The following is a 25,465-nucleotide window of genomic DNA, read 5'->3' as shown; positions in this document are numbered from 1 at the left end:
TGGCCGGAAGCATGATGTTTTCTGTACGTCGGTCCTATTCCGGTGAAGGTGAAGTCTCTGGAACGGCATCAAGGAATACTTTCACATTTGGCACGAACATTCACTTGGACTCAAGGATTAATTCATTTTTGGTCACGGTCACAGTGGACTCACAAAGTATGTTTGTGTTATTCTCGAACATGATATCTTAAGATCAGCTTGAGGGAATGGCTTCAAATTTGGTACAAACTTTCACTTGGACTCAAAGATCAACTGATTAGATTTTGGTGCCTGGAGGTCAAAGGTCAAGGTACAAGTAACTTAGTGATTAAATTTAACTGTTTTCCATTATTATTATTTTAGTGTATTTGAGCATTGTCCTTTTGTGATTTTTCTGTCTATATGTTGACTGAGGAGAGCGGTACTTCACTCCTAGGTTGGCTAAATGTGTAACATGGAATTGACAATCAACTTAATTCAGTAGGTGGCACTATGGTATAGAAGCCAATTTCCGCCCACTGTGATGAAAAAATTAGGTAGGTCCTGTAGGTCATTCTAATGAGAAACTTTCTCAAAATGATGACTTAGCATCTCATAATATTCGTATTCGATTGCGCAATTGATTGCATATTTACGGTAATCTCTCTCTCTGAGGTCTAGAGGAGCTGTTTTTTCCTCAAAGTACTTATACTGTGTATACTGTGTACTTTTTGAGTAATCCTGTGTCCCCTCCACAAAACAAGAATGAGCTTCTTCTGCTATATTTGATGAGGGATAAAAAGACATTGGTAAAAGTAATAAATAAGTAAACATGTAATATAAGAGCATGGAAGTATAAAATAGAAATATAATAGAAATTAGATATACAATTGAAAGAGAATATATACAATGGAGTGCATTGCACATTAGCCATTGAATTCCACAGATAGGAGTGAGTATTAAATTCAATAAATATTGTAAAAATAATATCAAAGACAGAAAGTCTCCAATCTTTCCTAAATACACTTTTGAATTGATGTGTGAATCATTGATCCCGCTTTTCCGCCTATAAATACGGAAGAGTAAAAGTCATGATGGCGCCTCCCTGTGGAGAGATGGCCGCACAGCATCTGGTCCAGGAGCAGCTCTGTCTCCAAACAAGCAGCTGATCTCAGACTCTTCTCTCCTGTGAACTTTCAGTGAGTCCAACAGTCACTTCTTGTTCTTTTAGACATTTGTTTGAGAAGATGTTTCACTAGTGGAGATAAAGCTTGTTTGTTTGTGTTGGTTTGTTTACAAACGCATAAATTCAATACTACCCCTTTGACCCTTTGATACACAAGCTATGCAAAACCCTTCTAATGCACAACATGGTTAAAAAAGGACCTGTATTCATTTCGTATGTTATTTCATGCATGGCTGAGTGTATATCTGCTATATCTTTGAAATAAATGTATTTATGTATTCATTACAAATCTTGTTTTTGATTACCAGAAATCATTATTTTTATTTTTCCTTTCTCACTTTATGAACAGATTTCTACATCACTTTGACACACACATGGGTCAAAAATGACCTGTACAGTATTATTCACCACGGAACACCTACCATTCTTTTCACACAGCTGCTTTTGCACATCTGATGCATGTAAGTCTTATTTTACAATCCATTACTAGTGAGAAAGAGAAATATGTACAACACTAGTTAGCTGTTAACATATTATTTTCTAGCTCGCTAACCATGGCTAGATCTACAAAATAAAACTCAGTATAGAACAGTACTTAATCGACTGATTGATATTGATTAATATTCTTGCGCTTTTGATTTTCTTTACTACTAAGTCATAATAATGAGATACTAATTCACAAAGCAGCTTTGTACAAATGTGTTTTATTGTCCTGTCTCGGATCTCTACCTGAGAGCCAGCTGCCGTCTCTCCGACGCTCCGGGCAGGTCCGTTAACGCGTCGCCCTGCTGGCCCCGGTGGTACAGCGTCACAGCGGCGATGTGTCATTTCCACGGATAAACGACGGAGCTCGAGCACGTCCCGTTTCCAGCGCTGCACCGGGATAATGTGTGTGAGCTCCCGTTAGCCTCGACCCCTCCGCACCAGCTCCCGTGTTCGCAAACTACCGTCGGCGTGGTCGTTTCCAATCCGGGGATGGGGATGTTCTCTCCGGCGGGTACCGCGTCCCTCGCCGCGGTGACTTTGGCGCTGCTCACCGTCGTCCTCTGCTCTTCTCCGGGTAAGATCCCCGCTGCTCATCCAGGCCGCGCGGCTAGCTCCCCGGTACCGGGGTTTCTAACGGTCACATCCCCGCTAACGTTATTCCCTCCTCCGGTCTGCACAGCCGGGTGTCACGTATCTGTCAGCCGGGAACATGCAGCCTGTGTTGGTGTGTGTAGTGTCAACACGACCCCATGATGCTGTAATGCTGGTTCTCTCGCTGTGTTTGTTTTAGGCCTGATGGTAACTAACTAACTAACTAACGAACCCTTCAGGGAACTAGTCTGTTTGTTTACTTTCAACTAGTTTTCCCTCACAGATATATAACATCAGAATCAGCAGATTAATCTATAGGCTAATAAATATAATCAATAATATGAAGAGCCCAACCGATAACAAATGGCAAATATGATATATATATATACATATATATCGGTATCTGGGTTGAATGTTTGTTATTATGAACACTTTTATTTAATGCAGTGTACATTTATAGTAAAGATGTACATTTATAATTTTACGTTAAAATGTTTATTTTTCAAATGTTATGTTTTGTCGTAATTTAAGTTTTAATATAGACTATTTGTTTGTTTTTTGTTTTTCTTTATTGTTATTGATAACATTTCTGGTTAAATAGTAAAATATCAAGACTCAATTGCATTTGTTTCCATCTGGGTTCATACATCTTAGGAATCATTCCTACATTTTTTATTTTCATAGATATACATCGGCTGATTTATCTGTATTGGAAATGTTGTACTCCCTAATATCGGTATTGGCAAAGGCCCCCAGTAATCCCCATAGGTTGGGCTCTAATCATAAGAGATGTGGACTATTTCTTTTATGTCTTTTAAGAATTTTAATAAAAAATATTTGTTTTCCAACAAACTACTTTTGCTGAATAGCTCAGTTTTTATCATTCATATCATACATCTTTTATACAGATGGTTCAAAGTGCTTGTGACTGGCTCATGACCAGACAAGAGCAGGAAATAACTGATGTTTCCATAATTGATTAATCTGCCAATCATGTAGTGATGCCCCCCCCATAGAAAGTATATAGGTTACACTCTCAACAGCCAGCCGGCCTATCGTACAGTGACATAACCAGTAAAACCGCTGGAGACTAACTGACACATTTCATTCATATTAATGAGGTGGACAGGATAAAAGAAACACCTGTCAATCTCACACAATACAGTTTAACAGCATCATAGACGACAACCTCCAGTTTATCAGTGTAACAAACTGCTTTTAAAACTGACTTCACACTGAAGTGTCAGCAACCAAACAATTATAAACTAAACAATAACCAATATTTTGATATTGTCTCAAATTATAGAAGAAGAACAACTGCTGCTGACCTAGGACCAGTTTAATTGTGTTGTTTTTATTAGGGGTTTTATTCAGACTGTATGATCCAGGATGCTTAATAGTATGTTTCAGAAAACGTTGAATGTACTTTTAGCCGCCTGCACACACGTGGGTGTTGTGACCAGGCTGTAATTTAGTGTTGCCTTAAATTATGTATGGTGGAAAGCATAATCACACCTGCTCTTTTCAACTGAAGTATGAGATTGATAAAAACAGTATCTCTGTAAGAGGGTGTTAACCCTTGTCTTTCAAGCCTCAAGGTTGGACAACAGAACTTAGATTTTAGTCTTATTTCTCAACCTCTTTTAAATTTCTGACTTTTGAAAATAGTTGTGTGCAAGGTTTTTTATTTTTGATTAAATTGAGTCAGACAGAGTTTCTATCATTTAATTAATAATTTAGGGCTTTTATTCAAGCAGAAATGAGCATCAAGCAGCATTTGACTGTTGGATTCTTGGTTGGGCAAAAAATGGCATTTATTGACTATTTTGCTATTTCCTGATGTTTTACAGGCCAAATCATTTGTTGATTAATAGAAAGTGCACTTGGCACATTCATTTATAATGAAAATAACTGTTAGGTGCACTGTAATCACCTCCTTCTTTTCTACGTATTTCTGAAATACAAGTCTTAAATCTCCCGTTTACTTTACTTGAGCCCTGATCAGTTTTGATCTGATCAGTTTTCCTGATCAGGGCTCCGGTCTCTGCCACAGAGAAGCTTTGAATAATACATCAAGACTGTGTTTGGCCTGGAATAAGAAAGACGTGACGAAAGAAGAGCCAGTACATGTTGGAGATAAATCTTTATTTTCTCTTGAAGGCAGAAGCTTTGTGAACATTCAGGATATTTCTCAGTTTGAGTCTGTGCGATGAAACAGAAACAACAGCATGTTGCTATAACTGAAAAACACAGTATGAAGTAAGGAGGGAAATCAATTCTCTGCCTCCCTCTTTTCTTTCACTCATTCTGATCACCTTCCGCGATGTTGCTCTTGTGTTGCAGTCGGTGCAAATGAAGACTGCCTGTGGTACGTGGATAAAAACGGCACCTGGCACAACGGCTTCGACTGCCCGCTCATCACATTCTGCTGTGGGAATTGTCACCGGCGCTACTGCTGCCTGGACGCCTTCAAGATGATCACAGAGAGGGAGCAGAAGCGCTGCATGCTCTTCCAGTTCAGGTGGGGCAGCGGCTGCTAGATTTTAATTTAATGATTTATATTTACCAATTTTCTCCACACCAAGAGTCAGTGTTTGTGCCTCACAGTCAGTGCAGGAACATGTATAATTTCCTTAAAGCAGACATATACTTGGTTGTTCTTCAGGGGATATTTATTGTTGTCACATGAACATATATCTTTACACACAAATTACACACTATTGACAATAATAGTTTATTGAAAGCACCTTTGGCCCATAGAACAAACAATGCACAAGTGCAGACAAGATTAAAAGAGCGATAAACATGTGTTGTGTGCATTTACAGCAGCTCTATCTGTGTAATCTCATATGGAGTCCAATTAAGTTGTAGATACAATTCATGTATAACTAAAGCAAACAGGATGTACCTCACAATTTCCACAGCATAGAGTCTGGATATTGATTGTTACTTTTTTTTTGATTGATCGCATATTGAACCATTTGAAGTTAAATCTTCAACACAATAAAGTGTACCAGATGCTAAGCAGGCTGTGGGGCTAGTGGCAGGCGCTGAAACGATCATTCAAACACGGAGCATGTTAACAAAGACAGAGCTGGACATGGCAGGTAGCCGGAGCAGAAGGAGGCGACGAACCTGAGGCACAGACAAAACAGACTTAGGATCATACCGATGAGCAAGAGGAAACAAGCTGACATGAAACTTTGCTGTAGTGTTGGTAACGAGTAGGTGACTGAAGGATCTGAAGGGATGAGAGGATGAGACACAGATGTACAAGTGGATTGACGGGATAAGAAACCAGGTCGCCACACCCAGACTCACACAATAAGATTAACTGGGGATAAATCACAACACAAGGACAGAGGAAACTGGGATTACAGATTCAGTCAGATACCCCTCTTCGACCAAGGTGAACCTGGTTTACATCACGATACAGTTTGTCTACACCACGGACCACTGCTGCTTAACTTTGGCATCCATCGTTCAAAGTATTCAATCTTCTTTCCAGAATACACATGACACAAGATTTGTAAAAAAAAAAATGGTGGTCATAATGTTTTGCTTGATGTAATTGGTCTTGTTGGTCAATATGATCCCGTCCCCTGCCGTAAGCAATTCCTTCTTCTAGACCAGTAAAGTGTTGGTGCCAGTTCTTTGAATCTTAAAATGCAAAGAACTGGTTTGAGATCAGGCACCGTCTTCGAACTGGTCCTAGAACTGCCTTGATCGAAAAGAGTTGTAAGATAAACTGAACTGTTCTGTTCCTTATGTCCCATTGGCTGCATATGATCAAATGACCAGTTTCTGTTCCCCAGCGTGTAATATCATCTCATTAGTCTTTCTATCCATGCAGTGATCTGTGTGTTAGGGGGTGTTTGAGTCCCCTGGGAGGAATCGTGATAATGCAGGACTAAGCAAGCTTGTATCTAAGGGGCTGCAACACGGCAGTTTTTCTCCACAGCACTGGAAAGTGGAAACCATCCATCACTATCTGAACTGAGGAGACAGCCAGCTTCTTAATGGGCCCAGTGGGAGATCAGATCAGCGGCTGGATGAATTGGGCGGCTGGATGTGTTAGGGAATATTTCTTTCAGTCTTCAGGTTTCAGGCAGTGTCTGCACAGGTGACATTGAAGTTGGCCTTAAAAGCAGTACAGTTGATTCTCTGTCTCAAGGATAACTGTGAGGACAGTGATAGAGTCAAGCTGGCCCAGTACCAAATAGGCGTTGCCATAGCAACCAAGGTCATAAAGATATGATAAACTGAGCCTCCAGTGAAGGGGGGGTGGAAGTCATAACAGTTAACTGAGACTAAGATGTGAAGGAATCTGGGCAGAAAAATAGATGAAGGATCTGCGCCATTAAATGTTTTTGTGTCTGAATCCCATTTCCACTTTAAATCCTTTTAAAGTGAGTTGCAATTAGGGAGATAAAGAGGCAGGAACACACTTGAGGCTGCAAGATCAAACTGAGGAACTGTGCTCTCTTCTTCCTCTCAGCCCCACCACTTTAGCTGGCATCGCCTCCTCCATCCTCCTGTTTGTGGCCATCATTGCCACCATGGTGTGCTGCTTCATGTGCTCGTGCTGTTACCTCTACCAGAGAAGGCAGCAGAGGGGCAGGACGCCTTATGATGGTAAGACCTCCACTCTTAATGACATAATCAAGTCCAATTTTATTCAAAAAGCCCCAAATCTATTGAGTATTTAAAGTCACTGCTGACACTTTCAGTCCAACTACATGCATGGCGTGTGGGGTCCCACAGGGCTCTGTCCTTGGCCCCTATTTGGTTTAGCCTGTATCTGTTTCCCCTTCATGTTAGTCGTTATTTTAACCCTGTGTCCTACTGTTGCCTGAAAACATTATAAAAATCTTCTCTTCCCTGCTGTCATTCATTATTCACCTGCCTAAATGAAGCAGCAGTTGCCGTCTACAGCTCGTACAGAATGTAGCAGCTAGACTGATGATTTGATAACTTTGCCTTTACATTTTATTTTGTGACTGTGATTTTGAGAGGTGCTATAGAAATAATGTTTGTTATGATATTTATTATTTATTTATTATTAAAATCACAATCACAAATTCAACTCAAGGGCTTAACCCTCTGCACAAAGTTTCGAGACCCTCTGTCCTTAGACCCTTGTTTTATGTCCCCCCCATCATGTAGTTTTCCTTCACTGCAGTCTCAATGATTTTTATCCGACAGTCCAGCAGATCCCCATGGCCAGCTACCCACTGGAGCCTATGTACGACGCTTATGGAAAACCACTGGGACCCTCTGAGTATCCGCATGCAGGTTATCCAATGCCGGTCCAGTACCCTGGCATGCCCCCACAGTATCCGGTGATGCATCCTGGACCGTATCCACCCCACCTAATGGATCCTGCTTACAGCCAGGGTAAGATTAGCACAACATCACAGAGGGATAGTGGCTTGACATTCTGTTGAACTGTGGTAGAAAAGGCTGTAAAATGTCCTGGTCATGATATTAAATGCACATTTTGTTGATCATCTTTTAATCTTTTGCTCAGTGACAATTTAAACAGTTGTCCCAAAACTCAAAAGGACAAACTGCCATGAAATTCCTGAATGTCATTCATTTTAAGAGGCTCTATGGATTGCAGTGGTTTGTCGATTCACCACTTTTGTCCATATCATCATCAAGTATTTGTGAAATCTTTGTGAATGATTCCTGAAGATAAATAACTTTGGTGATCTCGTGACTTTTCATCTTGCGCCATCATCAGGTCAAATTTTATACTGTGGTATCGTGATCAAATAAACTTAGATTTGCAGATTATTGTCATGAAGATCTGACTATTTGTGTTTTTGCTCATGTTTCAGCTCCTCCACCGTACTCTCCCCCTCAGTATCCTGGTCATTGATGTGCTCATCTCCACAAACACACAGGGGGAAATAACAGCAGCTGAGAGAAATGACTGTTTCGAGAAGGAAGCAACACACACACACACACACACACACACACACACACACACACACACACACACACACACACACACACACACACACACACACACACACACACACAACACACACACACACACACACACACACACACACACACACACACACACACGGAATCACTCAAACAAACACTACAGCTTGACTAGCAGTGCTTTGTCTGTGAAAGAGAAAGAAAAAGGAGGCACTTTAAGAGTTTTATTTTTTCCTGTCCTACTTTTCTGGAATATTTACGTAAATCGAAGTAAGCTCCACAACCTGAAGCCTGATCGCTCTGGGTGGGTTTCACAGAGGGCTTCACGCCATTCCCCAAAAGCGATGAGGTATCCGGCTGGCGTCTGGACTCTGTGCTGCCACCTCTGGTCACCTCAGTGGCGTTATCTAAATTACATTACAGAAGAGGGGTACAAAGGGATTTTAAAGAATGATAATGCACGTCCTTTTTATTTATCACAGGGAGAAATGCTTTACTTTCTCGCTTTTATTCAATTTGAATAGATTGAATAGGTAACTGCCCTAAGATGACATTCCGCGTCATCTCGGTCACTAATGCGCATTCTCCAAATACGAGTACAAGATGTCTTCATACCTACTTCATCTGTAATGTGGTAGAGGCTAATGTGAAAATAAATGGGAAATAAGGGAAGTGTGTATGATTTTAAAAAACGTCACATGTTTGGTTAAAGGCAGATATGGTTTGATACAAATGTTTTGGTTCTCCCAGTTCTGTGAAAACGCCTTTAGTCACATGTTAGATTCATCTTTGTCTCTTCTTCTTCTTCTTTATATCTGACTCAACTGAATACTTCATGATAATATATTAGCTGCACCGCTCTATTGTAACATCTTAACATCAGCATGCTACCCATTTGAAATTATCTTTTTAAATGTTATCTGTCTCCTCCTGCTTCTTAGAATTTTTTCTGAGCATTGACCTCATAATGGCAGGTAGTACGATTTACAAAGGGATAAAGTTTTTTTTTGTCTTGTAACATATCAGGTCAGGGGTCGCGCTGCTTCAATAAAGACAAAATGTCCGGCCTTACAATAACTAACCGTGAAGGAAAAAAAAGAGATTAACTATTTAAATACATATTTTGTAAATCTGTTCTTCAGCTTAATATTTTAGGAAAATGTTAAAGTTAATTTGAAACAATGTTTTGTTATTGTAACATGAGATATGATGTTTTGGCATCTTTCCATTTGGTATTTATTAATCATCAAAGTTTCCTTGTACTGTGAATGGGTTTTCACTTTCTGGACTAAGCTGCAAAGCCAAAAATCTCTACTGTCGAAAAAGTAGATTTTGCTATTCACCTCTTTTTAAAGGTTTGACATTTTGGGAAACGTACATATTTCCTGTCTTGTCAAGAGTCCGATGACGAGACTGATGAGACTCATGTTGTAGCGGAAGAATATCTTTTAGTAAAGAGTCAAAGTTGTAAAGTAAAATTAGTATAATGTAGTAGTAGTACACAAAAGTAATTCTGTGTTTACAGGACATTGGTGTTCACACATTATTCTGATAAGTAAAATCAGATGAATAGTCAAAATTATCTGCTTTTGTTGTGTTACTTATTCACCAGAGTTTTTTACAAAATGAAAATACTCTAAAACAGATTTAATAGTCACCTAATAATATGAATTCACCCCATGATTTATGACCCCATTAGCTCTTATCTATCAGCTCTGCTATTACAAACTTATTTTGTGATATTGCCGCACCTGTACAGTGCAGATAGGAGAATGCAGATATTTGTGAATTTCCCAAAATGTCAAACCATTCCCTCAGTTTATTTTTAAATTTTTTACAGATTTGGGCTCCAGTGAGGTCAGGGCCTGAATCTGTAAATTAATTCATCTGTTATCGGGTCTAGTTTAGCATCTTGTGCAGACAACAACAGCCCCGTGCCCTTGTAACATGTATGAACTGTAGAATATGATGTCTCTAGCATGTGTTGTACATGTGTTTGACTACTTATACGTTATGCCTGGATTATCTTTACTTTTGGTGTAATGTCTCTCAACCTTTAAGTCAAACAAGGCACATATTTATAGAAACATACTGACTGGAGAAGTCTGGTCTTTCTTCTTACACACAGTTCCCTGAGACGTAGTGCTGTGTCTCTCCTCTAAACCATGCAATGAATCAGACGACAGTTACTCCTGTTAGTTTACAGTAAACTATTTATTCCGATGGTGACGTCCACGTGTACAGATCTGTTGAGCCTTTGTAAAGCACAAGGAGAACACTGGACTTTTCTTTGGCAGATGCTTTCATCTGTAGTTTGACCCGACATGATGTTTCTGTTTATTTGTGCTTCTAAACCAACTCAGTTTGTGTGTTTAATGAAACTGACCCCAGTTGACAAAATAACTTGTCTAGATGAGGCTGTTTTTGTCTGTTGTCATATGGATGTTATGACATTGTAATATAAAGAGATCGAGTGAAAAGTTTTTATTTCTATTAACATAAAATTTAACTTTGGAATGTAAAGTACAAAAGTCTTCTGTGTCCTTTGTTTAACCCTATTTCTAAAGACGTGTTTACTTTAGGAAAAATGTAACATTTGATAAGAGAAATGTTTACAAAACTTTGACCACTAGATGTCGACATTAACCTCCAGTCAATGTCACGTGTTCAGATGATGGAAAGGATTTATGTACATCTTACCTGAAACTTAAAATGTGCCTTTAAACACACTGATTATTATTTACATATTATAATAAGTCAATTCATTTAAATTGTTTCTTTTATTTATGCTTTATGTTTTAATTAATTCAATCTAAATTGAAATTTACAAGTTCAGTTGGAAAGTAAGTCGCAATTTAATTTATTTGGCCAACAATGGGGGGGGAGACCAGAGGAAAAACTCTTAATCCTGACAACATGCTATTTTTCATTAAATTATTATTGATATTGCAAAGTAAACTTCACATTTTCAGTTCCATTAATCTTTATTTCTCTCAATTGTCTCTGACTAATTGAAACTTAAATTGAAACATTTAGATATTTTTCCAGTTGAAAAGGCTTATTTTATTCACGATTTAACAGTTTAATGTATAAACAGTTGTATATTCTCATTTCACTCCACCTATTGAAAAGGACCTTTGAATCCAACAACTCATCTGTTTCCCCCTAAATCCCTGGCTTTCTGGTGTTTATATAGAGCCTCCTGGAACACTCGAACTTGAACATTTCTTTTCAAGGAAACAAGGAATATAAAAAGATCGTAAAAAGAAACAGTGATTTTTACGGGTTATGGCAGAAAACCTAATGTGGAACTCTCAGCTGTTAACATGAATCATTACTGAACAAACAGCCAGGAACGAGTCTCAATATAAACACGAATTGTGTAATAGAAAGTCTGTGTAACTCAGCTCTGGCATCTCTGTAAACTTCAGCCCTTCCCATTACCTTTAAAGGAGTGTGCACCCTGAACTAAATATGGACATGCACTTTCATAGGATTTCGAAGAATGTCCCAGCCTCACAGTCGACTTTGATGATGCGAGCCTCTTGCAGTCGGTCACTGGTACCCCTCACTGCAGCACTGCGAGTCCAGCCTCTTTGCACCAGGATTGATGCCTCTGGTGAGCGGGACGTGACGGGACAGCAGGACATCAGCGTTGGCCTATATGAGAATACTTGACTTCTCACCACAGGAGTGAAATTACACCATATTTTGACTTTTTTGATAAGGGATTAACTGTTCAACTACCATCAGCAGCTCCAAAGAACTCTAACTTCCTCTCCTCGAGTGTTGCCTTTACCCCAGATCTGTTTTTTTTTTTTTTTGGGCCACCATGTCCAGGAGAAAGGTGAGAGGCCTGACCCGCACAGGCCGCCAGGTCAGCGAGGACCCTGACCTGGACAACCTGCTGTCCACCCTGTCCCCCGAGGAGATGGAGGAGCTGGAGAAAGACATGATGAAAGTGCCTGACCTCCACCCGGAGGACGGGAAGATCGCGGACCAAGGGGAGAGCCAGCCTGCGCAGTCACCTATGAGCAACAACGTTGGGGACGCTAAACTGAATAGCAGGCAGGAGAGTGACACTAAAGGGAGGCTCAGTCAGACGGAGCAGTCATTTGAGGTTAGTGTATAATTAATTGTATTCCTTATCTTCTTTAGTAGCAACTTAATTTGGGTTCTACATGAGGGAAGCACCCTCTTTATGATCTGTATGAATATACATTATTGTCTTTAAGTTTTCAGGAGAAAAAACCTGCACATGTGAAGGGTTTATAAAATCAAACAACAATATATGACTGATTACAGTATTACATAACATCCAGTGTCCCAGGCTAATGATAGCTTTCATGTTCCATTTTTCATTTAGCTTGAAGCAAACTGCCAAGTGGACCACATGCACCCTGAGTCCAGTCCATCAGCTCATAAATACTGTTCCCCAGAGTGGGTTTCTGTGCCAGGAAAAACATTTCTTTCGCCTCTGAGGCTCGCTTGAATCCATTTCACATTATTAATCGTCTCCTTACTCGCAGCAAACAGCCTCTTAAACACGTGAATAATCATTTATATTATGACACACCATAAAATATTTTGATCACAAAGAGCCCTCGTCGATTGGAGTGTCACGGAGCCAGATTTCTAGCAGTTTCTGTGTTTAAAGCAGGGGCACTTCAGTGGACGCAGCGGCAGCCCTGCGGACCTTCTTAATCCCAGCCTAATGGAATTCCTTGCTTGATTGCTCCTACGCTCGCTGCCTTTTAAGGATACATCTGCCAGGGCCGCGGGCTCACGCAGCAAAACAGATGGAGTCTCACAAATCAAACACTTAGCAAGCTACTCGCTGCAAGTGTGTCCCTGCACTGTAGAATATGGATCCCTGTCCTTTTGCTGACTGTAAACACACATGCCACATGGGTCAGGGAGGTTGTGTGTGTTTACTGTGAGTGGATGGATGGGGTGCTGTTTTACAGGAATACAATATTTACACAGTATTTGTATGATTAGGTGATGTATCATATTGTACACATCATACATAACAAGCTATTATCTGTAAAACCCCTGCACATGGAGGTTTTTGTTGAAATAATATTGTTTTTGGTGTTGACTCACGTTTAACTGGTGTTCTTTCTTACGTAATGTGGATTTTCACATCACATTCATGCTCGTCCTCCTGCAGGGGGAGCCGAAGAAGGAGAGCCGGAAGCAAGAATACCTGAGGAAGATGGGCCTGAGCCAGGAGGGCAACGATGACATCAATGTTGGACTACGAAGACAAGCTAGCATCTCGGGCGAAAGGGAAACCAGGGTGGACGACAGAAACAGCAAAGGTCCCGAAAGCTCCAAAGAAGAGCGCAGTCGGCTCTCGAGTAGATACAGGAAACAGGAGAGCAACGACAGGGATGTGAAAGAGGAGAATAATGACCAAGAGAAATGTGAAGACAGTAGAATAAGAGACAGAAGAGAAAACAGAGAGAGCACAGGCAACAAAACAAAGGATATGATCTCCAAGTTACAGGAAAGGAAGGAAGACGGTAGAGAGAAGGAGAGGAAAGAAGACTGCAGGAGACGAGATGACAGCAAAACCAAAGACATCATCTCAAAGCTACGAGAAAAAAGTGAAAAGGACGCAGGAAAAGAAAAGGATAGAAAATCTGAGGGTATGAGGACACAAGGGCTTGTCTCTAAAATGTTGGAGAAACAGAACAAGGTAGAGGAAAGCCAGGAGAGCAAATCAGAAGAGAAGAATCCAAAAGCAGAGGAGAAGAAAGCTGAAGATAAAACCACACCTGATGTGAAACTCGAGCGACAGCAGTCTGAGAAGGGCGAGGTGCAGGTGAAACACGACAAGGCAGAAAAAAGGACGGATAGAGAGGAGCTGGTAAACCACAGCGACCACGTGAAAGAGAAGGAGAAGAATGCAGAAGAGGAAAAAGATTCTACTAGAGGAAAAGTTAAAAAAGCTAAAGAAACAGAGAAACTTGATAATTGTGTTGCCAAAAACAGCCCAAACAGCAAGGCCAAGGTGGAAGAGGAGGAGGACGAAGAGTCGAGCATGTTCGATGAGCAAATGGAGCAGGTTCGAAGCAATGACCCCTCCCTCAATGAGCTCATCGTCAACAACTCAGAGGTTATCAAGACCAAAACACTCATCGAGTTTGCAGGGGCTTTGCACAACAACACCAACGTGAAAACATTTGCTTTGGCCAACTGCCGCGCGGACGACCATGTGGCTTACGCCATCGCTGGCACAATACGCAACAACAAGACCATCACAAGCATCAACGTTGACTCCAATCATCTCACCGGAAAGGGCATCCTGTCCCTGATCCAGGCGCTGCAGCACAACTCCACTCTGACCGAGCTCCGCTTCCAAAACCAGCGTCACATCTGCGGCGGGAAGACCGAGATGGAGATGACCAAGATTCTGAAAGACAACACCACGCTGCTCAAACTGGGGTATCACTTCGAGTTAGCCGGGCCCAGGATGACAACGACGAACATACTGAGTCGCAACATGGACCGGCAGAGACAGCGGCGGCTGCAGGAGCAGAAGCAGGCCCAGGCCAACGGGGAGAAGAAGGGGACACTGGAGGTGCCCAAGACTGGAGGTGGAGGATCTTTAAGAAGCTCACCCAGAGCCTCCCCCAAACCTTCTCCCATGCCCTCACCCATGCCCTCACCAAAGCTGACACCCAGAAGAGGAGCTGGAGGTTCGGCTCCACCACCACCCCCACCTCCTCCCGGGGGTGGACCTCCACCTCCTCCTCCTCCTATGATGGACGGAGACGCCCTGAGGAACTCTCTGTCTCCAGGTCGTGGTAAGAACTCAAGGGACCAACTGCTCGCCTCGATCAGAGGGAGCCCCATCAAAGGACTCAAGAAGGTACGTGTGGTGGATTTATGGGAAGGTCTGCTCAGCCACAGCACATTCAGACATACTTACGTTTTTATTTTTCCCACAGGTGGCGGTGCCAAAGTGGTTGCAGTGATATTTACTGTCCGAGTATAAAGTGAAAAAGGCGAGAGGGAGGAGAACCGACGCAAAGGAGATGAACTCTACGCTCCCTCGGCTGCAGCGGGACAGATGGAGAAAGTAAAACATAAGTGTGTTGGATGAAAAGCCCTCACTATGAGTTCTCCCCTCAAACACTGGACCAAAAGGACTCGGTGGAGAATGAGTGACGCGGGGCTCCCTATCAGCCGACTGCAGAAAGTGCCATGAGTTTGTTTCTCTACACTTCATATTGACGCTTTGCTGGTTATTTGCACTAGATGATATGAAGACGATCATTTAACATGTTGGCATGTGTATGCATCTGAATGTGAGCGTGGTGTTGGGCGTGTGCGACGAGCTTAACAAGAGATTCAAGTAACTCTATAAAAAATTCTAATATACAAAAGTTTATCGATGATATAGTGGATATTCATTTGGCGTTTATTTATTTATGCAGAGGGGGGCCACCTTGTACCTGTCAGCTGTAAATCTCTTCAAACTGGGAATTCTGAAATGGCGGAAATATCAGGGAATTAACAAACATGGCGGCCTGACTTAAGAAAACCTGGGTAAGAAAAAAAAAAAGGGTCAAGGTGGTGTTTGATTGTGTGTCTCTTTGCCAAATCTCAAGACATCTCAGGCAGGGTTTATCAGATTGGAGAGCGGCCCAGCGGAGTCCTGGTGCATGACGAAAGGGTTTAAGCATGGAAATAATTACATAATGCTTTTTTTTTTTTCAGGAAGTGCAAATGGCTGTCCTTCAGTATCTGATGTTATTTTTTGTACAGGATTATTGTAGCCTGGGTGTTTGAGTATCTTACATAACTGTTTATGTAATACAGCTACGCGTCTTAACCTTTTTTAGGGATTCGGAAAAGCATTACAGGCTTATATCAACGCTCCTGTTGATTTACGTTGAACTTTTTAACTGAATGTCATTTCTAACAGAATGTGACTGTCAAAAATCAGAGTGGCACTCTTGTGTACTGTGTAAAGGAAGATTCTCTGCCATATTTGATGACACATGCCGATTCTCACAGAGCCTGTATGTCTTTAATAAAAGATCCTGGTATGTCTGCACTGACATGTCACAGTTGTAATGTTATACATGGCTGATATCATTAAGGAGAATAATATGCATAGTATATGTGAAATGAAATTAACTGACTTTTGCAATATTTTTCAGTGCGATAAATCAAGGTGTGTATGTATTAATATCTGTTGAGCTGTCATTTATTCTAGTGGGTTTATGAGTTATATGAATTTGCTCATTTTGAACGTGAGATATCTGAAAAATGCCTTGAGGGAATTTCGTCAAGTTTGGTATAAACATTCACATGGACTCAAGGATGAACTGATTAGATTGTGGTCGAAGGTCAAGGGCCAAGGTCACTGTGACCTAACAAAGAACATTTTTATATCATATTTTTAAACTGAGTAGATAGAAGTTCTAAGGAAGACATTCACAGTATATGCACAGTTGCAACCAACCTGCAGCATAAACCTCATAAGATTTAAAGTGCTTGTATTCCTTCAGTAAATGTGTGAATCTTGAAACTAGTCACTTGAGTCAATTTGAAGAACTTCTCTCTCGTTCTAAACACATTCAAATGTCCGTCCCTCTGCAACCAGCGATGGGAAACATTTAGATGATCTCTTGCTCTTTCTGTGACATGTCTGAAGCTGCAGGGAAACAGTGGGAGTTGTCTCATGTCTTCCCAGCAGCTGGGGAGGCAGCCATCATCCTGGGTGTTCAGAGTCGAAGAGGAGAACCGCAGCTAAAGGCCAGTTTATGTCTCCATCGCCCGGCCTCAGCCTCCACATCCACGAAATTGCCTATATTTGGTCATTCTCAATGAAGCCTTGCTGTGCAAGTCATTCCTTTCTCCTTCCTAATAATGGGCAGCGGGCCAGTGGTCTGTCTCTCGGCTGGAGCTGCTCCCCTGACCAACAGAGGAGGAGGAAAGAAAATGTTGAGATCACCGCAGAAAATAACCCTGTTGACAGTATAATGTCATGCATTTCTGGATTGAAGTCACAGAAGGTATGCAGTATGCTATAGTATAGTTTTCAAGTTAATTGTAAATCAAGGTTTTTAACAGAATCTGAGGCCTTTTGTGACCTCTGTGGGTCTGGGGTCCTGTCGCAGTTGCCCATTTGTCCTGTTGGTAAACACGCCTGCCTCTGTACAAACAGCTGACAGTCATTCTTCAATCTGTTGTGTCATTGAACTCTTCACCGGAATAATATCAACAGTTTGGATGTTTTTCTCCTCATGTCTCATGTCTTTTCCAGAGGAGGACTTATTAGATCAGAAGTTTGTTACCTCTCAGAGATGTGAAAGCAGTCACCTCCTGTGGAGCACCATATGAATCTGGCAGATTTCTTCATAATATCAGGGAAACCGTCATCTTCTAATTATTAATGTTGTCTCTCAATGTTCCTGATTTTGCTGTTGTTGCTTTTTGAATCTGGAACTGCCTCCTGCACAGACTCCGGGAGGCCGAGCCTGTTGATATACGTTTCTTGAGTTTGTTATCTGATGTAATATTTTGTTCATTTGACTTTTTCTTGACTTTACAACTTATCATTAAGTGATCTTAGCCTTGTTTATTCTTTCTTTCTCTTGCTCCTAGAAGCTGGTTGCTTACCTAATACATTTATAACCCTTTTCAACTTTATAATGATTGAGGTAACTATAACAGTACATCTCCTTCCTTTGATACACTGACTCACCCCCTTTTCCCTAAAGACAAAAAATATCTGTTATGCTATTTCGGTGCCTCCTCTGAAGAGACCTGCTGGTGTTTGTTGATACATTAATGACTGCTGGTGGGTCCATATTGTTCTGAATGTTCTTAACAAACATGACTCACAGGATTACAAATATAACAACGGTGGAATATAACTCATCACAATTAGTGTGCTAGAAAACAAACTTGAGAAAGTACTTGTATTTCACTCAAATATTTCCGAATTATCATTCTTCTTCTTCTTCTTCTTCTTCTTCTTCTTCTTCTTCTTCTTCTTCTTCTTCTTCTTACTTCGACTTATTACTGCAAGATGATATCATGCTCTCACTGTTTTCGTTTGAAAACACAATACTATTTATTTATTATTTACTATTCATTTTAAAAGAGGAACAGAACAAGAAACTAGTGAACATGGGGTTGTATACAAAAACAAACAGGAACATACAAACAAACAAGCCAGGGGTGTACAATATACATATAAATCATATAAATATCCTCTAGAATTTAAAGATATTAGGTTTTTGTTGGATGATTTGGAAAATAGGTTTTCATATTGTTCAACGTCTTTCAGAGAAATTATTTAAAACAGGGTCCTTTGCATTTATGGATCAGAAATTTAGCCCAAAAACAATATCAAACGTATTACGAAAAAACACGTATCTTCTTTTTTTTAAACAGTTTGTGTTTATGTCCTATTTTCACATTTATGAATTAACCTTATAACACTCGGAATATACCCCCGTCAGTGGAGAGATAAGCGTTAGTTCCCGGTTACGTCAGGGGGAACAGCTAGAGAACAAAATGGAGGAATATGCCAGAGAGCCATGGTGAGTCCTGAAAATCAAACTGTACCTTTCCCCCGCTGTGTTTTCTCAGGTCTCGTCTGTTCCTCTGTGCGGGTTAACGAGCTCGTGACGCGTGGGCCAATGTTTTCATGCTTAAAAACGCGACTCAACCCAGTACACTGAAAACCCGGCAAGTTAGCTAGCACTAGCATGTGCGCTAGTTTCCCCATTGACCTGCGCTAGCACCGCTTAGAACCGCAGCAGCTACATCACGTTGCTAGTGACCTTGTCGGTTTTGTCTGCTCACTCACCCGCGTGTCATTTCACCGAGATACATAATTCATCTCTGTCGTGACAGGTGACACACGATGAAAGGCAAACATCATATTATTGTGTTTTTTCAAGCTTTTCTAATAGAAGTCACCTGATGCCAGATGTTGCTTTAGCATGTGGGAGCTAGTTGGGGTTAGCAACATACAAGCTATCATGGGGGTTAGCGTGAAGATTGCGCAACAGCCCCGAGAAGTCAACGTTATTTGGGGGGATTCGAAAAGAAAAACTGTCCAACGTGTGATTATCTGAAGTGTGTGATTGAGTTATTGCGACAGTTCTGGCTCTTTTACTGTAGGTGTCATCAGACCAGTGGGTTCAGCGTACTTTGTTATAGAAGAGCTGTTTGTTTATGGTGAACACAACGTACATGTCTCACAAAACAGGATTTTATACAGCACCCAGGACCAGATACTAACTTGCTGTGTAAAGTAGCTCATGAAATATCTATAGGAAAAGTGGAGCTGCCATAAAAAGTAATAACTTCTCATAAAGAGGCTGGAACATTATTATTTCCTTAGTTCTACTTAAGTGTCTATTTCTTTACTGACTGGTAGTGGCTTAAAGTTGTTATTACAGTATACTGTCACATTGTGTTATCTATTTGAAAAGTTAATTTTTAACTAGCTATATTAGGGCTGGGCAATCAAACAATATCAATAATTAGCGCTATATAATTTTCATCAATAGCAAAACAGCAAAGGTTTAATATATATACCAATAAAATGCTTACGCATGAAGCACAGTGGGAGGAATAAGACTTAATTGACTGTTATAACTGTTTTGCTGTTTATCCTAAGTTTTCGTCCTTCTCTGCTCAAAAAGAAGAGTTTAAATCCACAACCTTCACTCAGGAGCATTAATCTGCCTTTTTAACTCGACAAAATTACAATGTGACATTTATTCTTTATTATTTTTAGTATTGTGAGATATGTAGATATTGGCTGATGTGAATATTATCTTCGTATAATTTTGACAATATCATCCAGCCCTGTTACTGTCACTGTTACTTGTGCAGGAGGGTATTTGGTTAGCTTGTACAGTTTAAAATGTAGTGCATTGAAAGGTTTGTTTCCAATTTAGCTTTAACAAGTGTGTGTCCTCCATAACCACCTTTGGTTTTACTAACTCAGACATGACTGCATGAGGAAGGTTAAGACAACACACCATGTCATAGATAATGGTATCACGTGTAATTACAACTTCACCGGCTGTTTTCTGTGTGAATATTATACGTCAGTGAACCTTACATAATGCAAATGTTATGTTGTTCTTTTAGCCCCTGGAGGATTGTGGACGACTGTGGGGGAGCTTTCACCATGGGAGCTATCGGAGGAGGAATATTCCAGGCTGTGAAGGGCTTCAGAAATGCCCCCTCAGTAAGTTCAACCCAGAAGGTCAACATTGTTGTCTTCTGTTTTGCCAGGCAGTCAATTATTGACCTATCATCATACAGCTAAATACAAAATGTGACCTGGTTGATTCTTGCTCAGTGTAAACAGTTTTGGCATTGTCAGATGATTAATACAGTCAAATATTTGTATATAATTGTACTGTGCTTCATTATCAGCTTTACTTCATATTGATATTTGCATGATGTTTGAGTAATTAAATCAATTACTTCTATTTATGTTTCGTCTCGTCACACCCTTGTGTTGCTCTGTCTTGTAGGGGATGAGCCACAGAATGAAAGGTAGCATGACTGCCATCAAGACCAGAGCCCCACAGCTCGGAGGTAAGAACAAATCCTCAATTTATAAACAATTTGTCTTTAAGTAATATTTACCTTTAGTATCAAATACTCTCTTTGGACTGAAGAGGTTTATGTGACCTCTGTCTATGTTGATCATGGCTTTCCACTGTCCATCTGTATGCTAGTATGTTGCAAATAATCATGTCATCAAAACTTAATATAGTTATATATGATATATAAAGCTAAATATACTGTTTTTACAGCCCTTGTTTAAATGCAGACATTAGTTATGCACATTTTTATACTATTATCTGTGTTTAAAACAAGAATGGAACTGGCCTAGAACGCCATTGTCCATCATCAATGGCTGATATACACTCACTGTAATTCCACTGTCTCTGCTATAACATAGAAAATGTTTATTACTCATTATTTATCAGTAGTCGTGTCTTTATCAAGTTTTTCTTTGAACATTTGATTTCTACCAATAACAAGTATAATTCCACTGAATTTACATGACTTAAAAGTTGATTAAACAGCCTGTGTAACTGACAGAGCTCTAGCTAAATGCAAAGATGTCTCGCTCTGTTAGATTTGTTGGACCTGTTGAAACGCTCAGTTCGCTTGTGTTATTCGATACTAAATAAATACACTGTGTGTCAACCAAACCGAACAAAGTTTAGAAATGCTCTTGTTTTAAATTGGTGAATCTTCTATGTGGTTGCAGGAAGCTTTGCAGTGTGGGGAGGCCTATTCTCAATGATTGACTGTGGTTTAGTCAAAGTGCGAGGCAAGGAGGATCCGTGGAACTCGATAACAAGTGGGGCCATGACTGGAGCTATCCTCGCTGCAAGAAGTGAGTAGGCTTAGAGGAACCTGGCATTTGAAAGTCAAGAGAAAGAACCTAGATGCCTCATACAAAATGTTAATGTAGCTGTTTTACTGAACCCAGGACGAGATTGAGCTTATCTTTTTATAAACTGCTCATCGGTGTTACTTTTCACAACTGTTCCATACCACTGAAGAGATTATGACCTTAAAGATTGTTTTAGTTTAACATAGGGGAAAGTTTGTACTCTTGTACTCTATGACCTGTGCAACATAATACCATATCACTGTGACTTCCATCATATGCACCATATTGATTGAAGTCTTTTATTTACCAGTTTAGTAGTAGTTTAAAACAAATACACCATGGCAAACAGCCGTGTATGTCACAGTGTGTCCCCTGAATTCAACTGAAGTCATGTAACATAAAAAAAGAAAACATCAGATGTCTCCTGTTCTATAAAAGTCTGTGCTATTACAGCTAATGTTAGATTAACTGTAGTCAAAGCAAAACCATTGGCTATACCCACTTCACTATCTTCCCAAGATTCAATCTCTTCCCAGGACTGAGTGAGCATTTACAGATCAGTCTTGATTGACTTGTGATGTTGGTGATCTTTTAAGTTACCAGCATTATTCACTTATGTCATCAAGAGCAGCACCTTTCATTTTTATTTTTGCCTTTTCGGTGTAATGACAACAATGGCGGACCTTTGTAACCAAAGCTTTTAACATAAAGTTGTCAACATCCAAGTTTAATCTAAAGGTTTATGTGAGCTCAGGACATGATTTGTACTAAGAGTGGCTCAGGAGGTAAAACAGAAGGTCGTTGGTTCCCGGCTCCTCCAGTCTGCTTGCTGAAGTGTCCTTGGGCAAGATACTGAACCCAAATTGTGTGCAGGCAGTGTGTGATAGAAAGAGCGCAGAATATAGTAAAGCTACATGAGTGTGTGCATGGATGGGTGAATGTGACTTGTACTGTAAAGGGCTTCAGCTGTTGATCAGGCTACAAAAGTGCTTTGTAGATTCAGTCCATTTACTAATGTATAATAATTTCCTGTTCCTGTGTAGATGGACCAGTAGCCATGGTGGGGTCTGCAGCCATGGGAGGTATTCTGCTGGCATTGATAGAGGGCGCTGGAATCTTGCTTACTAGGTTTGCGTCTTCACAGTTCCCCACCGGTGAGTTGTACTTCTGATATCTGAAGTTTATATCACAGAACTGATGTCAAGGATTTTATTTGGAAAGAGCTGAAGAGTAAATTGGTGTTTCCACTTTGTTAACAGCTGTTAGACCTCTGATTGGCAATAATCTCAATTTGAAGTGTCTTCTTTTCCTCTCCAGGGCCTCAGTTCGCCGAGGAGCCTGCTCCTGCGTCCATGCCCAGCCCGTCTTTTGGAGACTACAGGCAATTTCAGTGAGGCGACTCCCCATTGCTGTATCCTCTCGGCCTTTTTGGAATTCCTTGCTGAAGTTACGAAGAAGAAATTGGGACGCATAAAACCACACATCAAACAATAAAAAAAAAAAACTGCACCCGATTTTAAGGACTGTGTCGGAGAAGTGATGGACAACATACATCTTCATGTTCCTTCTCTCAAGAGCCATGTACAGATCTGCCTTTTGCCATTCTCAGCCTTGTCATGTGCATCAGTTTCACCCCAACATTTGTCAAACACAGTGATGTACATGTGGGCTCGTGGGAATGAGGCGTGTTTTTCTATTTTGTTCATATGAAGTATGTACTGCATGTAGCTCTCATGTGGGAGGTCGGGACAGATGAGCTCTGGATAATGTTGAATCCTGCAAAAACACATCACACTTGGAATCTAATAAATTATATATAAGTATATTACTTATGGGTATATACAGTAAAACTTATCTGCTTGTATTCGCTCGTTCGTCTTTATTTGCCTTGAATACGTCTCCTGCTTGTGCTGGCCCCTGACATCTGGCTGGCCTTTTTTATTTGATTTAATTCCATCGTGAAGGCAAACATCTGTCAGATCCAATGTGATTCCAGGAATATTAGTCTGTTTGAAAGTGATTTATTTATTTTAGATTGTACAGAGTTGTACCAGAATGTGGTGTTTTTTTTTTTATCTCACAGTGATTTCACATTCATCACAGAGCTGAAGGAAAAGACTGCTAATGACAAAGTGTGGCATAGACCTTACATATGAATGGACAAACTCGAGCAAGGGATTGATGTATAGTGTATTAAAGCTGTTTGCCAGATTGTACTATGTTACAATAAAGAAACGAGCTGTAAAATCGTTCTTGTCGCATTATAAATAAATATATCCTATTACTTCTCATCTCGGTTGTGAAAAATACAGATTGAGGGTTTTTAAAATGTTTCCACTGCTGCTAATTATCCACATTCCCTGTGCAGAATCGCTCATTCACCACCAGAGGGGGCTCCTCCCAAAGAGATATCCAGACGTGTTGCTCTCTTTTCTGTCTCAAATCTGTGTGACTGACTTAATTAGGATGTGTTTACAGCAGCAGACACATGAGGAAACACTTTTCTCTCACATTCTTGTACATCTGCGTCACACACCTTATCTGGTTGAAGCCAGCTCAGTGTGGGTACAGGTGAAGGACACGATGAGTAGGAGAGTGGGGGAGAGGGAGGCAGCATGAGGAAACTTCTGTGTCACCAGTTGTAGCAGAGCTGTAGCCAAAAACACATTACATGATATTGAGACCTGACAACCTAAGGGCTTGACATAAGCCTCAAAAACAAAACTGATAAAGTTTCAAGTTGTAACCATTAGGAACAAATCCCAAACATTAAAAAATAAGAGTTTTCAAAAGTAAAATCAAAGTTTAAGGTGACTTTTAAACACTTTGAATATCTGATTAGTAAGTCTAGTAGGAAACAACCCATGGCCTGTTTGGTCCAGCCAACACTCAAAAATATTCAGTTTACTATTATAAGATTAAAAGGAGAAGCGAATATTAAAATATGAAAAACTGAGGAGTAATCTTTTTTGGCATTTGTACTTTTACAGTTGTATGAGCTTTAGCTGAGTTCTAATCATGTAATATAAACACTATTGCACTATTGAAAGGGAAATGTTCAATATATTTGTAATGGTCGAGTGGTTTATTGAAGACACTCAATCGAAAGTTTCCTATGAAGATTTGCGACATGAGACTTTATTTGATGCTTTAAATGACCAATTTTGTGAAATAAGTGCTTCTACAGAAGACTCACAAAACAGTAAATTCCCAAATTGTGGCATTTGGACTTAGTTATTTCCTCTTCTCTGTAATTTTATTATTAGACTTATGAACTATGTTTGCCTTTTTTCACTCCTCCCCAAATTTCCCAACCAGAAAGTCACTCGTCCTTCAAGTGGGTGTGATGTTTAAGTATAAGTAACCCTATTTTAAAATATGTGACTAACAAAAAATAAAGCAGGGTGGTGATTTACACTCATCATGAATGTGCAGCCCTCGTGTTAATATTGTATATTTATTTATTTGTTAGATATTTTTGATTGTGTTATGAGATGCTGATATTCACTAATTTGTTTGTTTTGCATTTTCACTTAAAAAGCATTCACAGATTTGTTTTGACATGATTTCAGAATGAAACAAGCTTCTAGACTTGAGACTGGATGTGGATTTACCCCAGAGGAGAACTGCTCTGGCTCATGGAGCACCAGTATCGTATGATATCATCTCTCTTGGTCAGAAACATGATCCGTTATTGAGATACGGTTAAACACCACAATTTCAGATATTTAATCAATTTTGCACTTTTGCACTGTGTGACAGATTTACCGACCACAAGGCAGCTCATCTTCAAAGAATGTGTGATGATTTGGGCTCCAACTAAATATTATTATCAGCATCAGTGAATCTGTTATTATTTCCATTAATTTAATAACATGGTG

The 25,465-nt window shown here is 40.2% G+C and overlaps 3 protein-coding genes across 3 annotated transcripts; all 3 read left to right on the top strand.

The window, feature by feature from the left end:
• The first annotated feature begins 1,943 nt into the window (after positions 1 to 1,943).
• Positions 1,944 to 8,263, top strand: shisa4 (shisa family member 4). The gene is made up of 5 exons (XM_035153143.2): positions 1,944 to 2,204; positions 4,565 to 4,742; positions 6,720 to 6,856; positions 7,427 to 7,618; positions 8,065 to 8,263. Exons 1-5 carry the CDS (start codon positions 2,120 to 2,122, stop codon positions 8,103 to 8,105), a joined length of 633 nt encoding a protein of 210 aa, XP_035009034.1. The 5' UTR covers positions 1,944 to 2,119; the 3' UTR covers positions 8,106 to 8,263.
• A 3,431-nt stretch (positions 8,264 to 11,694) lies between these two features.
• Positions 11,695 to 16,272, top strand: lmod1b (leiomodin 1b (smooth muscle)). Its single transcript, XM_035153336.2, has 3 exons — positions 11,695 to 12,296; positions 13,350 to 15,056; positions 15,136 to 16,272. The coding sequence occupies exons 1-3, from the start codon at positions 12,009 to 12,011 to the stop codon at positions 15,160 to 15,162; spliced, it is 2,022 nt and encodes a 673-aa protein (XP_035009227.2). The 5' UTR covers positions 11,695 to 12,008; the 3' UTR covers positions 15,163 to 16,272.
• A 2,394-nt stretch (positions 16,273 to 18,666) lies between these two features.
• timm17a (translocase of inner mitochondrial membrane 17 homolog A (yeast)) lies at positions 18,667 to 23,831 on the top strand. The gene is made up of 6 exons (XM_035152860.2): positions 18,667 to 18,747; positions 20,315 to 20,414; positions 20,707 to 20,770; positions 21,456 to 21,584; positions 22,628 to 22,738; positions 22,902 to 23,831. The coding sequence occupies exons 1-6, from the start codon at positions 18,722 to 18,724 to the stop codon at positions 22,976 to 22,978; spliced, it is 507 nt and encodes a 168-aa protein (XP_035008751.1). The 5' UTR covers positions 18,667 to 18,721; the 3' UTR covers positions 22,979 to 23,831.
• The last annotated feature ends 1,634 nt before the right edge of the window (positions 23,832 to 25,465 follow it).

This window comes from Hippoglossus stenolepis, chromosome 3 (genome assembly GCF_022539355.2).
Source record: "Hippoglossus stenolepis isolate QCI-W04-F060 chromosome 3, HSTE1.2, whole genome shotgun sequence".
NCBI classification, from domain to species: Eukaryota; Metazoa; Chordata; class Actinopteri; order Pleuronectiformes; family Pleuronectidae; genus Hippoglossus; species Hippoglossus stenolepis.
Note: the sequence above shows the minus strand (reverse complement) of the source record. Positions and strands in the feature narration are given on the sequence as shown.

Bases quoted from the DNA above. Each gene is read 5' to 3' on its own strand.
- shisa4 (XM_035153143.2), top strand. From the start codon at position 2,120: ATGGGGATGTTCTCTCCGGCGGGTACCGCGTCCCTCGCCGCGGTGACT. The intron at 4,743-6,719 runs GTGGGGCAGCGG...TCTTCCTCTCAG, and splicing joins TGCATGCTCTTCCAGTTCAG to CCCCACCACTTTAGCTGGCA. The intron at 6,857-7,426 runs GTAAGACCTCCA...TTTATCCGACAG, and splicing joins GGGCAGGACGCCTTATGATG to TCCAGCAGATCCCCATGGCC.
- timm17a (XM_035152860.2), top strand. From the start codon at position 18,722: ATGGAGGAATATGCCAGAGAGCCATG. The intron at 18,748-20,314 runs GTGAGTCCTGAA...TTGTTCTTTTAG, and splicing joins GAATATGCCAGAGAGCCATG to CCCCTGGAGGATTGTGGACG. The intron at 20,771-21,455 runs GTAAGAACAAAT...ATGTGGTTGCAG, and splicing joins CAGAGCCCCACAGCTCGGAG to GAAGCTTTGCAGTGTGGGGA.
- lmod1b (XM_035153336.2), top strand. From the start codon at position 12,009: ATGTCCAGGAGAAAGGTGAGAGGCCTGACCCGCACAGGCCGCCAGGTC. The intron at 12,297-13,349 runs GTTAGTGTATAA...GTCCTCCTGCAG, and splicing joins AGACGGAGCAGTCATTTGAG to GGGGAGCCGAAGAAGGAGAG. The intron at 15,057-15,135 runs GTACGTGTGGTG...TTTTTCCCACAG, and splicing joins CCATCAAAGGACTCAAGAAG to GTGGCGGTGCCAAAGTGGTT.